Below are 15642 nucleotides of genomic sequence, written 5' to 3' on the forward strand. Positions count from 1 at the left end.
GCACGGGATAGCCTTGGTCGAGATTAGGTGAATCCAAACAGGTACTTTAAATATATTAAAGGAAAAAGAATAACTAGAGAGGCAGTAGGACCCCACAAGAACCAAAAAGGACATGTATGTGTAGAACTGCAGGAGATGGACGAGATTCTCAATGACTATTTCTCCTTTGTGTTTACTGTGGAGAAAGACAAGTGGAAATATTGGACTGAATTGGATCCACAACTGGCTTGCTGGATGGAAGCAGAGGGTAATAGGGAAAGATGCTTGTCAGACTGGAGGCCTGTGACAAGTGGAGTGCCTCAGGGGTCAGTGCTGGACCCATTACTGTTTGTTATCTACATCGACGATTTGGATGAGAATGTACAAGGTATGATTAGCAAGTTTGCAGATGACAACAAAATAGGAGGTATCGTGGACAGTGAGGAAGGTTGTCAGAAATTGCAGCAGGACCTTGATCAGCTGGGGAAGAGGGCTGGGAAATGGCAAATGGAGTTTAATATAGATAGAGACATGTGAGGCCTTGCATTTTGGAAAGTCAAGTCAAGGTAGGAGTTTCACGGTGAATGGTAGGGCCTTAACAAGTGCAGTGGAACAGAGGGACCTTGGAGTTCAGGTGCCCGGTTCTCTAAAAGTGGAGTTACAGGTAGACAGAGCAGTGAAGAAGGCTTTTAGCACACTGACCTTCATCAGTCAGGGCACTGAGTATAGACGTTGGGAAGCTATGTTGCAGTTGTGTAGGACCTTGGTGAGGCCGCACTTGGAGTATTGTGTTCGGTTTTGATCACCTTGCTATAGGAAGGATGTTATTAAACTGGGAACAGTGCAGAAGAAATTTACAAGGATGTTGCCTGGACTCAATGGTCTGAGCTAAAGGGAGAGGTTGGACAAGCTAGGACTTTTTTCTTTAGAGCATAGGAGAGTGAGGGGGGACCTTATAGAAATGTATAAGATCATAAGGGGCATGGATAGGGTGCATGCACTCAGTCTTTTTTCCCAGAGTTCGGGAATTAAGGACTCGAGGGCATCAGTGTAAGTTTAGAGGGGAAAGAATAAAAGGGAGCCTGAGGGACATCTTTGTTACATAGAGGGTGGCACGCATAAAGAATGAGCTGCCAGGGGAAGTGATTGAGGCGGGTACATTAACAATATTTAAAAGGCATTTGGACAAATACATGGATGGGAAATGTTTAGAAGGATATGGGCCAAGTGCAGAGAAATGAGGTGAGTGTGGGTGGACATTTTGGTCGGCATGGACCAGTTTGTGCTGTAGGACTCTACGACTAAATTCAAACTCAATCAGATGTCATGACAATTTTGAACCAACTGTCCCAGAGCATTATCCAAAGCCTCAGCTTTCCTAATCCGGTGGCATTGGTGCTAATGCCAACATCTCCCATAAATGGTGCCACAAATGCTGAATACTTCCAACACGCTGTGATTTGACACCATGTGAGGCATTACGCCTGAGGAAACTCCCCCTGGTCTTTAATGCACATTGATCACAGGATCTTTTGCAGCAAACTGAGAGGCTGAAGAGACAGATCAGAGCAGCTATTTTATGAGCTACTCCCCTACACAATGAGACCATCAATTTGCAACTCAATTCTATTCTATCACTTTAGACTTCTCGTTTGCAAAAAAAAACAACCAATCTTGGATTTCAAATTCACCACATTTGTCTTTTGAGTTTGAAAATTCTAACATCCCCTGTGTGTAGCAATCTTTCTTAATTTCACTCCAGGAAAATGTGGCAGCAGGTTTTAGACTATGCTCCCGGTCCTAGACTCCTCAACCAGTGGAAATCATGTCTCTCTACCTGGCCTCGCCCCTTTATATCTTCAAAATTTTAATTCAATCACTTTCTAAATTCCATGGAATACAACACTGGGATTATGGAATCTCTCCTTGTAATTTAACCCTTATGAGTCAAGATGTCACTCTATTAAACTAGATTCCACTTCCTCCAAGACCATGATATTGCTTATGGGGTGAGGAGTCCAGACTGCTTACTGTACTATTGGAGTGGCCTAACTAGGGCATTGTATTCTTGAAGAATGCCTTTGACCCTGCTGTTCACTAGTCCCCAGACACAAAGACTAGAAGTTCATTTGCCTTTTTGACTAATCACTGTAACAGTTGACAATGTTTCAATAACCCGTTCGCATGGACACACCCAAGTTTCTACAGGCCCTCACCGTTTACTATTTATGTCCATATAACCTTACACTTGCTGACGTATATGGTCAATAGTGAAACGTATCAAGGCACACCAGGCAGCACATCTTGACAATTAAAAATTCAATATCTTATTTGAAAGACAGCGCCTCCAACAATGTGATGCTCTCTCAACACTGAACTGCAGTGTGATGTACCTGAATGTCTACTGTGGTACTTGGATAAATGATTGCAAGATAGGAGTGGCATGTACTGAGTGAAGTTCAGTGTACTGTCTCCACAACAGTTTCATGCTTTGAATGTGCATGGCTTCATTATCCTTTGGGCTTTACAGTGTCCTACCACAATGTCTTGAGCAGTGAACAGATAAAAGAGAAACTTAAGCAATAAGTGCTCATCTTCCATGGGATTCCCAGGATGTTGTCACAGGAGCCTTGGTGAGTTACTGCAATGCACCTTAGACATGGTACACACTGCTGCCAGTGGAGGGGTGTGGTAGAAGGGGTGACAATTAAGCGGAGGTTGCTCTGCCCAGGATGGTGTCAAGCTTCTTGGGTGTTGTTGGATCTGCTAGGCAAGTGGGGAGTATTCTATCACACTCCTGGCTTGGGGGGTGGGGGAGAATGCAAGGAATAAACGAGACATACACTGGTGCCCACAAAACCTGGGGTCCCTGCTATTTACAATGATGGAATGAATGGTCATTCATGGACTCTGGGTACAGAACAGGTTTATAGGGCTGTATGGTTGTTTTGGTGGTCAGAACTAATTGGGTGGACTGAAATTTGAGGTGTGAGGCCAACAGATCGTGTTTACAAAAGCTGCATTGATGTAACGCCACTTCGTTGAAGGCCATGATGTCAACATGAGGAAAAGCTGAGCTTGAGTTTTGTGACATGTCCCATCTTACATCAAGGGTTTCCTTGTTGGAAGCTGCAATGTATTTGACCAGGGCACAACTGAGTGACATTTGAGCTTTGTGTGACATCCCAAGACAAGTTGTAGGTCAGGGTAACCCAAAGCCGTGGTTTTGCCCATCAGGGCGACTGCCTGAGCATCTAGCAGTGCTGCTACTGTCAGAAAAATCCAGAACTGATGTGAGGAGGAAGGAATTTGCACCTTGCATTGAATCAGTCGGAAGCTGTATTGATACGAAGACGTGTCATTTTGTCCAACAGGCTGGACTACGTGAACTGCAGCTTACCCGGAGTGAATGGGGCTGGAGACCAGGTTGACATTGTCAAGAGTATCTGCCGTCCAGCTGAACCTCTTCAAAGAGTCACTGTCGTATTCTCGAGAAACCGCCAGGTGCTGCAACCAAAATGTGGAGAGAGAGGAAAACATAGTGAGCTGTTAAAATATCATTCTCAGTCAATGGCTCATCTTCCAGAAATGGGGTTTGAAAGCGGAACAACACAGACAATGGGAGAGACGATGCTGGCCCTTGAACCTGCTGTCACTCTACTTCGCGACTCCTCTATCCCATTTTCAGACCATTGCTCCAACCCTCTTAGCTAAGAACATGAGCACAGCTAACGTCTCAGCAAAAACACGCCAAGACCACTTGAACAAGCCCTGTTCAGGAAATACTCCAAGGTGGTCAGGTGATTGGACGTGTAGGTGTGAGGGAACAAATGGGAACAAGAAGTTGCAATATTAAACATAGTGTAGGAGCACATTACTGCAGATGCTGGAATCTGTACTGAAAACAACAAATGCTGGAAATCACAGCGGGTCAGGCAGCATTCATGAAGAGAGAGCAAACTAAAGTTTCAAGTCAAGATGACTTCATCTTGACTTGAAACTTTAGCTTGCTCTCTCTTCATGAATGCTGCCTGACCCGCTGTGATTTCCAACATATTTTGTTTTCAGTCCTGCAATATTAAACCTCCACTCGGTACTTTTGTAAAAGGAAATGGCCAACTGAAATTCATCCGCAATTGCAATATTCAAGAGCCAGTAATGTACAAGAATTCCAATGTGAGCTCCAGTCTTGGGAGGTACAGGAAGGGTCCCTACGGTTAAATAGTTGATGGGGTAGCATTACTTTGTTACAAAGTGAATAGTTGTAAGTATTGGATGTTGTAAATGATACAGAGCCTTGCACTTTTACAAAGTGTGTGAGAGGAACGGTTGGAGGGAACCTTTTAGGGGCATAAACTAATCAGTAACAGTTACCACTGCTTTAGAAGCAGGCACTCATCTTGGCTAATGAGTTGGATCTCTTTGAGAACAGGATGAACAATTGATTGGGGTGGGGGGTGGGGGGGGGGGGGGGGAGAGAGAGAGAGAGAGACAGTAGATGTTATTGACTTGAGTTTTTGGGTGGTACTGAGCCATATACAAAGTCCAAGCCCTCAGCACAAATGGTAATGTATCAAATTGGATGGGAATATATTTGATTGGTGAGCAGTAAATCATAATCAGAGACCAATAGTTGCTTGGTCGTCACTGAGCAGCATTAGCTCACTTGATGCAATGGCCTCAGAGATTACTGTTGCATTGCTAATGGATGTTTATTGTCACCACAGACAAAGTCATAACAGAGGTGTGAATTAGTCAACATAACCCACATTCACTTCCATGGGAGCTGTGCAAATCAAGCTCCATATGTTATGGAGTCTCCATTCTGATGCCAAGAAAGGACGCAAGTAAAATGGACTCTCTTAATCTGCCCTTCAATGGGTAAGAATCTGCAGTGTACACCAGCAGGCCCAAGGAAGAGGGGTAAATGAAGAGCTAATCTGGGAATTGAGATGGAGATCCTGTCAACTGCTCTTTAAAATGTTTTCCTCCCCGTTTCCCAGTCAGCCAGATGGACAGCCAAGTGAGGTACTGGGTAGCAATGGTCCACAATGGTAAGGGGGTAGAGGTGGAATACATGGTTGGAAGCTCAAGGAGGGGTGGTGCCCTGGAAGACTGGGGGAAGTCATGAACAGAAGATGAGGTAGAGGTCACAAATGGAGGTTTGAGAAGTAGGAAATAGTTTATGAATGGAATGTCATGCTGCAGACATCCCATCTCCATTCAACTGACATAATATATAATGAGCAAAATTAGGCCATTCGGTCCATCAAGTCTGCTCCACCATTTAATCACAGCTGATATGTTTCTCATCCCCATTCTCCTCGTAACCTTTGTATCCCTCACTAATCTAGAACCTATCTACCTCTGTCTTAAAGGCGCTCGATGGCTTGGCCTCCACAGTCTTCTGCAGCAATGAGTTCCACAGATTAATCCCCCTTCGGTTGAAGAAATTCCTCTTCACCTCAGTTCTAAAAGGTCGTCCCTTTACTCTGAAGGTATGCCCTTTGGGTCCTGGTCTCGCCTACCAGTGGAAACATCTTTTCCACGTTCACTCTATCCAGGCCCCGTCGTATTCTTTAAGTTTCAATCAGATCCCCCACCCCCACCATCCTGCTAAACTCAGAGTACAGATCTAGAGTCCTCAAATACTCCTCATATGACACACCCTTCATCCCCGGGATCATTCTTGATAACCTCCTCTGGACTCCCTCCAAAACTGCTCATTATATTCCAACAGTGGTCTGATCAGACACAGGTATCTCAAGCGTCTCGTAAGAGATTTATTCCCTTCTCCAGGCGGTAAAGGTGTCAAGATGGTGACATCTGTCATGTCCGTGTCAGATTCTGAGGTGTCTTCAACAGTAGACGGAGAGGCAGAACCCACGGATTCCGACTGCCTTTCCGACTGTTCCGAGGAGCCAGGCACATTTTCCTCCCACACCGTTTGCAAGTTTGCAGCTTTCACAGGGTCCACGTGCTTATTCTGAACTGCCGCACCTACCTCAACTTTATACATCACTTGAGCTGACCCTCGTGTTGACCATGCCTCTTCCCCATGCTGGGCCATTCCCATGGCTCCTACACCAAACTTAGTCCCCAGAATTAACCTGCCTCTCTCTCTGGCTTACAGGAGCCTTGTGTTTGGCACTGGCGTTCCTGATGCCGTTTCACCCTCACCCCATGTCCGGGAAGATCAGATTTAACCTGGTGTGGAGTCTTCTCGCCATTAGCAACTCTGCTGGAGCTATCCCTGTGGTTGTATGAGGGTGGTCCAATAATCAAACAGGAACTGGGACAGTTTGGTATCTAGTGAAGTGGTAAGCTGCTTCTTCAAAAATGCCTTCAAAGTTTGGACTGCTCTTTCTGACAGAACACTGGATGATAGATGGTATGGAGCTGTCCTCATATGTTGAACGCCATTTGACTTTAGAAAATATTCACGTTCCCTGCTGGCAAATGATGGCCCATAATCTGTGAACATTTAACCAGATGTTTACTTTGATTGGTTCTGATTTGGATGTTGCTAAGCAATTTAATTGTTCCAAACTAGATGTAGGTGTACTCTCTAGAGTGTGCACTCTCCTGCTTAATGGTCTATGGGTTCTCTTAACTTAGAGTCAGAGTCATAGAGAGTCATAGACATGTACAGCATGGAAACAGACCCTTCGGTCCAATCCGTTCATGCTGACCAGATATCCCAACCCAATCTAGTCCCACCTACCAGCACCCGGCCCATATCTCTCCAAACCCTTCCTTTTCATATACCCATCCAAATGCCTCTTAAATGTTGCAATTGTACCAGCCTCCTCCACTTCCTCTGTCAGCTCATTCCATACACGTACCACCCTCTGTATGAAAAAGTTGCCCCTTAGGTCTCTTTTATATCTTTCCCCTCTCACCTAAACCTAAACCCTCTAGCTTAGCACTCCCCCTACCCTCTCTATGCCCCTCATGAGTTTATAAGCCTCCATAAGGTCACCCCTCAGCCTCCGACGCTCCAGCGAAAACAGCCCCAGCCTGTTCAGCCTCTCTCTATAGCTCAAATCCTCCAACCCTGGCAACATCCTTGTAAATCTTTTCTGAACCCTTTCAAGTTTCACAACAGCCTTCCAATAGGAAGGAGACCAGAATTGCACGCAATATTCCAACAGAGGCCTAACCAATGTCTGTACAGCCGCAACATGACCTCCCAACTCCTGTACTCAATACTCGGACCAAGTATTGGGAGGTCATGTTGCGGCTGTACAGGATTTAGTGGGACTCTTTTGCTGTCTTGAATCTGCATACTGGCAGCAAATACAACAGCTTGGCAGCCGGATCCTGAAGACAATTTTCACCGCTTGGCGAAGGTGTGGCTTTATTTTGGAGTTTTGCTGTGGGCTGAACTAGAGTCCCTCTGTTCAGGACAGGTCCTGAGTGAGGCTGTGCAATTGCCTTCACCCAACTGGTGTTCCCCAAGCTCAGATAGAGAGCGCCCTCTTCCATTGGAATACCCTGCAACTTATTTGCTCCACTTTCTGCATTTTCCAATCATAAAGCCAGTTGTGGTGCCTGACTGAAGTCCATTGGGTGTCAGCTAGTAGGTTCTTTTGCATGGTTACAACCTTAATCCGACATACCAAACTGTCCCATTAAGGGTTATACCAGAGTCACATGCATCTTCCAGACATTTAACCTCGTCAAAAATCCCAGTGCGGATTTCCCTAGTTCTTGAATTGCTGAGTAAAAACAATAGTGACTCAAAATTAGAGGAAGCTTGGGATCGTAATATTCCTTCACAAAATCCATCGATTTTGAAAGGTTTTAGTGTCTGGTGCCTCAGAGAAACTTAGGCTCCTCATAGCCAAAAAAGCTGCAGGTCCACATGCTGTCAGGAGAATTACTTGTTGCTTTTCATTTGCCCTGATGTCATTTGCCCAGGGAACGTAACGCATTCTTTCCACAAAGACTTCCCAGTCTTCAACAGCAGGATCGAACGAGTCAAGCCTCCCAAATACCAGCATGATGACAGAAATGCTTAGCCCAACTCAAGGATGACTGTTACGAGTGAATTTTGTCAGGGACATGCTTTGCACCCGTCGCCACTGAATTAACTCCACAGAGACCGGTATCACTAAGTCACTCTTTACTTACACATGGAGAGTCCATGTCACTGGTCTGGCTTCCTCAGAGCCAGCTCTCAGAGTGAGCCGAACCTCTGACACTCCTGTTATATCTGTCAGCCAGGGCTCCCTGACTGGACCAGATTAACAGCCCCAATCAGGGAACTCATATTCTATGACGTCTACCTGGCTAACCGCATTACAATCCCTACAAGGTAAAGTTCAAATAAGCAGTTTGATAAGTGGAGCGTTCCCTCAACAGGTGTAATTATTGTGGAATTGAATTACTCAAGACTTTTAAATGATGCAAATTTTATTTCAGCCATTGTCAATGACAGGAGAGCTGTACGTCTGTAGCTTGAAGATAAATTAAACATGTGTTTAAAAGAATGTCAATTGTATGACTTGAGGCAAGTCTGTAGGTAATGAGTTCCTAATCAATGCTGATCATCCATTCCTCATGGATTAATGAAAATCCTGGGAACAGAGGTAGGATTCTGTGGAGGAGGAACTCAATTGAAAAAGACAGGGGGAAATACAAAACTTGCAAGAGTGGTCACGCAGGTATGATAACGGCAGGTAATCACCAAGTGACTGTCAACAATAACCATTCATGGATTTGGTAACTGATGTGCTGGTGCATGTAAAAAGAAAATTAAACCTTTTTCAGCACCGCACACCAGTTGTAGGTGGTCAGAATTTAGTGTTCAATGTTCATTTAGACTTCCAGATTATGACAGGTTCTCATTTAGTAAATGGGAAAAAAAATCCTTTCCAAAAGTGAGTAAATGAATGCAAGATCATCATCATGAGGGCTGTTAACTCATTCAATGTCCCAGGTGAGACCTCTTCTGGAATATTGTGTCCAGTTCTGGTCTCCCTGCTATAGGAAGGAGATTATTAAGCTATAGAAGGTTCAGAAGAGATTTACCAGGATGTTGCCGGGTATGGACAGCTTGAGTTATAAAGAAAAGCTGGGTGGGCTGGGACTTTTTTCACTGAAGTGCAGGAGGTTGAGAGGTGACCTTATAGAAGTTTATGAAATCATGAGGGATATAGATAGGGTTAATGGTAGGTGTCTTTTCTCTAGGATGGGCAAATTTCAAGACTAGGGGGCACAATTCCAAGGTGAGAGATTTAAAAAAGACACGATGGGCAATTTTCTTTTATAGTTTGAATGTGGAATGAACTTCCTGAGGAGGTAGTGCATACAGGCACAATTACAACATTTGAAAGACACTTAGATAAATACATGAATTGGAAAGGTTTGGAGGGATATGGGCCAGGAGCAGGCAGGTGGGACTAGTTTAGTTTCGGATTATGTTTGGCGTGGATTGGTTTGATCGAAGGGTCTGCTTCCGTGCTGTATGACTCTATGAGGAACAGGAATAGTTATGGGAGCAGAATCATTGATAGCTTTTAAAAGAAATGTGAATAAATATAGAGCATATTTCATTAGTATATAGGGAAGAGGCACAGAACTGGGGCTAAATGGCACAGGTCATACTGAAAGATGGCAAACACAAGTGTGACATAAATGGCCGCCTCTGCATTATATAACTGTTTGATTCTAACTGCATCACCTAGAAATGAAAAGTCTTATAGGTGAATTAAACATTAGTCCTAACACCTTTCTTTACCTGCCAATTGTACAAATGGAACATACAGTTCAATTTAATCTCCCTGCAAGCTGGTAGATGATAATTACTTACCTTCAGTGAGTTGCTCACTACTGGTCCCCCCATGGAAGGTGCAAGTTCTGGTTGGAAACCCTGCTGAACCAAAAGGAAGATCAAAAGATGCCGTTAATCCTCGAAAGACTCTCGCAGGAACCCGGGAATTGGCAAGGACGGGGGCTGTGCCAGCAGACGGAAGGGAAATCTTGGCAACTTTGCTTAAGATTGAGGGTAATGCAGCCTCCACTGTTGCCAACCCCTGGTCTGAGTTTGCACACTTGCCCAAGATTGGAATTTTAACGTTTAAAACCACAAGAGGCGATTTCCTCAAAACTGCAAAACATTCTTTAGAAACATGCTTGCAAATTTTACTGCATATGCAGAACAGGCAATTCCTTCAGCGATACATCTTTTTTAAAAAAAAAATTCCTCCCTGGCATTACAATTTGGACTTTTCCCTCAGGGATGTGCTGGTCCTTGTCAGGGAAGGGAAAGGCAACATGTCCTTATTAATATGTGACTGCAAAAATACCACAATTGGCATCTGTACAACAAAATGATCAGTGCTAAATGAGTCTAAAGGTCTTGTAGCAGAAGACCACATATACCAATGAATGTGTTAACGCGATTGTTACTGCTGTGAATGTCTAAGAATTACATTTGATTATTGGAATTTGGAAAGCACAACAATTGTTTCTTTCTTCGTGTTACTCTGGCTTGGCAATGAAGTGATCAACCACGTCAAGTAATTGTTAGAAAATAAAGTGAACACTCCTTGAGTTATGAAGATGCCATGGATCACATTGTAACAGCTTGAAGTAATATTGAGAGAGTTTTGATCTGATATGAAAACTACCCAATGTGACTAATCACTCTTGGCACTAATTGTCTCGAGCATTTTGTTTTTCATGCAGGGTCTGCTAGACTAATTTGTAAGAGTTTATAACATTCCAGGGCATATTATGAGCAAATGCCGGAAATTTGTAACAGAAGGTCCTTGAGGTACTATTCCCATTGCCAAATATTTCAGCTTGAAATGTTCTGAGCTGTACAAGAGCCACTGGGGATAGAAAAAAGTGTTGCATTGGCGTATAAACCTTTGTACTTCTTTACTAAGTTTAGCTCTTCCAACTTGTCACACCATGGGTACACCCAGTTCAATTGATTCCTCTACTAACAACCAAGCATCTAACATTGCGGGAAATCAAGAGAGTAGGAAGAGATAATGCACTCTTACATTACGTTAATGGCGACGAGATCGTGAGTGTTAAGAGTGGCACTGAATAACGTTCAAAAATTAGGGGCATTATTCCAATCTTAATTCACAACGAAGAGTTGTTAGTTTTTCAAATTTAATCCCAAAACTGCACCCAACTTTTACACCAATTCTAATAGAATAATCTCTTCGATGTCATGAGATATTCAGTAATTTAAGACTGTCCACTTTAGAAAGATGCGGTTTCTGATGGTCTGCCGGTGTTGGACTAGTTTGAAGAAGGTCAAAGATCACATGACACCAGGTTATAGTCCAACAGGTCTATTTGAACACCCGCTCCTGAGGAGGGAACAGGGCTCTGACAGCTTGTATTTTTAAATAAACCTGGCGTCGTGTGATTTTTGACCACTTCTGATGGTAAGTGAGGGATTCTGGGTACAACTGATGTTTTTGTAATGGTCTTAGACTGGCAAACCAAAGACCATGAGTTCAAATCCCACGGTGCCATTGTGCTTTGAAATTGAATTCAGTAAATCTCAGCGGGTGGCAAGAGAGGAAAAGAAAAGACCATCACAAAAATCCAAGGAGGTCACTAACATTGTTTGGAGGAGGCAATGCTTCCTTACAGAACATGCTTGGCATCTAGTGCCAATCGAGGTAATTGAGGATGGCCAATTAACCCGTGCCCAGTTGGTGTTGCCCACAGTCAAGAACAAATAATGTAGAGAGAGTATTGGCAGTGAGCAATTGAAAATTTCATTCAACACTGGTCTGCAACAGAATGACACAGACATTGAAAGGGAAGGGGCTTTCAAAAGTGGTAGTGGGCACCTTAAATTTGGGATTACTATTACTGACAACGCAGGAATACGAAGCCGGTATTACGTAAGGTCTGTTTAGCTCAGTTTGTGGATGGCTAAGTTGGTTGGAGTGCCTAGGAACATCAGCTCTGCTTCATTGTTTGAATGTGTGATTAAAATCAAGTGTTATCGTGCCCGAACCAGAGGACACTGAGGCAATCTCACTAGAAGTAAAAGGGAAGACGGTGGGAAAATATTCTGCCACTTTAGGGAAGGGCACTTTTTGTCACCTTCCTCTCAAATTGCTATTGTTAACTTGAGCAGGGAATTATCTCCCTTCACTGCACAAGAGTTCAGTGGTTGAAACGTTTGGTGAACAATGGGGGCTTTGACATCTCAGACGTCTTTAGAACGATGCAGGAATGGACTGTTACAGATTGAGCAGACGTTAAACTGTGGTCGCCAAATAGCAGTAAGCATTTTCCTAGTTCATTCAAATGTTGATCTAGCAAATTTAATGATAGTTAAAGAGTATTTTGGGGGGGGGGGGGGGGGGGGGTGCTGCTGCAAATCTTGATAATTTCAAACCAACCTGCTCCAAGATGTTATTACACACCTGTGGAGAAGGTGGGACCTACATAAAAGAATATCTTCTGACTTGTCGGGTTGTTGGTTTCAGAAAGACTGATGGTCATTCAATTTAGGTTCCGAAAACAATAGAGAAAATTTTAAGTTTAACCGGAGGTCGAGCATTAAACAAAACAACACAACTTTTTTTTTTTAAAAGGGTGGAAACAGGAACAGGCTTCAATTTAACTCGATGCACTTTCCATTTGCAATCAATCAAATGAAGTAGACAGCAAGCAAATTGGTGATGATGGGATGTTACAGAGGTAATGTCCTTCCTCAGGGAATGGGGAACTAATGGTAACAATGTCAACCTGTGACAATCGCAGCTGGCAATACTGAGCCGTTAGATGGGATAGAGGCACAGTTGTTCACTCCAGTGTTATACATTACATTGAAAACACAGCCAACGTCAGGTACTCTAAACTACAATACAGCAGGCATTCAGATGTGAACTTACCGCCTCCTTTGTCATCTCTTCAATCAGGATGCTGTCCCTTGTGTACGGACTCCGGTTCAGCGTGTATGACCTATCCGAACTGAAGGAGCGAAGGCTGTTGTGTTTACAAGTTACCAATCAAGGGGTAGATGATAATCAGGCAGGCAGAGGGGAGGAAAAGAAACTCATTAATGCATGCAGCTTCCAGGGGAGCTGGATGGACAGAGGGGGGAGGTCATGAAAGGAAACCCACCAACAGCACCCAAAAACCAAACAAACCAAATGCAACAAAAAGAGAATTTTTTTTCTTGTTATTTCCAGATATCATTTAAAAAAAGATCAAATGGCAAAAAGTCTTTGTTCGGATGAGCTCAAACAAAAGGTTGAAATTATGAAAAGGGACTGAGCAAAACCTGTTCTCCCCCCGATCCCTTGCTCCGACACTCATGCCACCAGTACTGAACCAAGGCAGGCTGAAAATCAGCTGCAGCTAAAACCTGACTTTCTGGGGAGAAAGATAATCCCTCACAGCAGCAGAAGGATGGACTGACCAATGAGTCAGTTGTGTATCACTCAATGTGCTGCCTGAACAATAGGCTCCTGCATTTCCTCCCAGCAAATACATGTTTTTGCAGCATTTGATATCCTGAGGATAAGACGGCGCTCTTTTGCGAATTCGGACAAATGAAAAATATGAACAGCAAAAGCTTTCAGGTCATTTTAAAATCGAGGATCAACTTTCTTAGAACTGTCTCCTCACCACCTTCAATCAAACCAGCTGCATAAGCAACCGAAATCTGCCTGTACACTAACTTTGCAGGGAAACAACCCGTGAGTATACGCAGTAAAGCGCCCCCTGTCATTCACCAGACTGTTATCAAGCACTGACACCAAGACACAATAAGACAATATTAGTGACCGTGACATAGTGAAGGAGGAGAATGAGATAACACAGAGATGGAGAAGTTTGAGAGATGAGTAGAAAGTGGCCTGCTTCCACACTATCTGGATTCTATTCCAAATTCTATCACAAAAGTTCCAGCTAACTGGGACACAACTGTTGCTCCTTAGTTAGGACTGACTCCATGACTTACTATAAAAGGACTGGCGACCAGATTTACTCAACACTATTTTACAATCTGTACACAAGTTGGCTTGAAAAAGTGTTTCCAACACAAGATGCACCCCACATGCCTAACACCCTATTTTGGATTGAAGGGTTTCTCACATTTTGCAAATGGAGGTGCATCTTAAAAAAAAATTCAAAGGTTAAAAATGGTTTCAAAACAGTAGCCACCTTTGGTGAGGAGTGACAAAACCTTTGAATTTTGGGTTTTAAAAAGGACTGTCCTGAAGGAAATAACCTTATTGGGGACCAGTGGCTAAAAACTGCCTTGAAAATGTGTTGCTGGAAAAGCGCAGCAGGTCAGGCAGCATCCAGGGAACAGGAGAATCGACGTTTCGGGCATAAGCCCTTCCTCATTCCTGAAGAAGGGCTTATGCCCGAAACGTCGATTCTCCTGTTCCCTGGATGCTGCCTGACCTGCTGCGCTTTTCCAGCAACACATTTTCAGCTCTGATCTCCAGCATCTGCAGACCTCACTTTCTCCTAAAAACTGCCTTGGCAGGTGCCAGTAGTGGTACTGGCCGTTCATGCGACTTCAGAACAGACTATTCCTGGTCTAGTGTGTATACAAACACACATATATGCATAGTTCAATGCAAATACCATACAGTTCATATTTTGTTTTCTGCACATTGTGTGCAATTTCTTCACTTTGGTGAACTGCAGAGAAATTGGACTGCGTTATATAGTAGATCATAAGTGGATTGGAATATTGTGGATACTAAAGTCCAGGGGGCAGCATAGCCTACTACATATCCTTTCACTGCAAAAGACAAAGTGGGGGTTTTAAAAAAATAAAACATTTTTGTATCCCTATACCCATGAACATTATTCACAGCTGATGAATGTATGTAATATTCCAATTCTGCAAATAAGTATCCTGCCGGCAGCCTATCACTGCAAAGCTCTCAAGTTTTCAAACGAAACCAATTGCAATTAAAGCAAAGGACCAACTTTTCAGAATTAAAATGAGAATGGGAAGACAAAAAGCAGGGTCCAAAAAGAGCCTTCTGAACCAACGTGGTGCCCCTGGAAGATACATACAAAGGCAGGCTTAAAAACTAACATGCCAGCCGTCAGACTACAGCAACAGCAAATCAAAAGGCGAAGGGGAGGGGAGCAGCCAAGACTTAAACCCCTGACCAGGCTCGAGAGATAGGGTTCAGCGTTAATAGCATCACACCAGTGCTTTTAAAGGGTTAGCCCCCTTGTCAGCAGGAGGCAGAAAGCAGCAGTACTCGTCGTGTTGGTTGACAGAGTCTATTAGAAATCACAAAAATTCCCGTTCAAAAAGTTATTCAAAAACATCAAAAGCACAACTTCCCAGAAGAACCGCTGTCAAAATCTGGACTCGACAGCCAGTCACAAAATACTTACCATTAAGTAGTTTGACAAAGACTTTAGATCAGTTGGATTCATCTGATAAAATGACAAGGAACTCATTTGGTTGCAAAAATAGCCAATGGATAGTCAGTTTATTTTGTTTTAAAGATACTTCAGTTCATTTTAATGAGCTTGTGTGCTGAGTGACGTGGGGCTTTGGTCTGGGTGCAGTGGGTGTGGACTCTGGAAAGTGAGAATTGGAGAGAGAAAGGAAGTCAATAAATTATTTCATGCTGCTGCAGACACTCCTAAGCTCAAGAGGAGGGATTTTCCTCTGTTTTTGTGGATCGA

The 15642-nt window shown here is 43.5% G+C and overlaps 1 protein-coding gene across 26 annotated transcripts in view; it reads right to left on the minus strand.

The window, feature by feature from the left end:
• Positions 1–15642, minus strand: part of ank3b (ankyrin 3b) — a 754625-nt gene that overhangs the window by 98363 nt on the left and 640620 nt on the right. For 15 of the 26 annotated variants that reach the window (XM_087999088.1, XM_087999086.1, XM_087999102.1 and 12 more), the window contains 4 exons: positions 14923–14997; positions 12864–12957; positions 9797–9859; positions 3380–3486 (listed from right to left, as the gene is read on the minus strand). In XM_087999088.1, the coding sequence (XP_087855214.1) occupies positions 3380–3486; positions 9797–9859; positions 12864–12957; positions 14923–14997 (339 nt within the window). The remainder of the gene's footprint in view (positions 1–3379; positions 3487–9796; positions 9860–12863; positions 12958–14922; positions 14998–15642) is intronic. The other 11 variants (XM_087999096.1, XM_087999091.1, XM_087999098.1 and 8 more) reach the window with 5 other exon arrangements.

This window comes from Chiloscyllium plagiosum, unplaced genomic scaffold (genome assembly GCF_037043375.1).
Source record: "Chiloscyllium plagiosum isolate Xiang-an unplaced genomic scaffold, Cpla_swu_hap1 HiC_scaffold_22, whole genome shotgun sequence".
Taxonomy (NCBI): Eukaryota; Metazoa; Chordata; class Chondrichthyes; order Orectolobiformes; family Hemiscylliidae; genus Chiloscyllium; species Chiloscyllium plagiosum.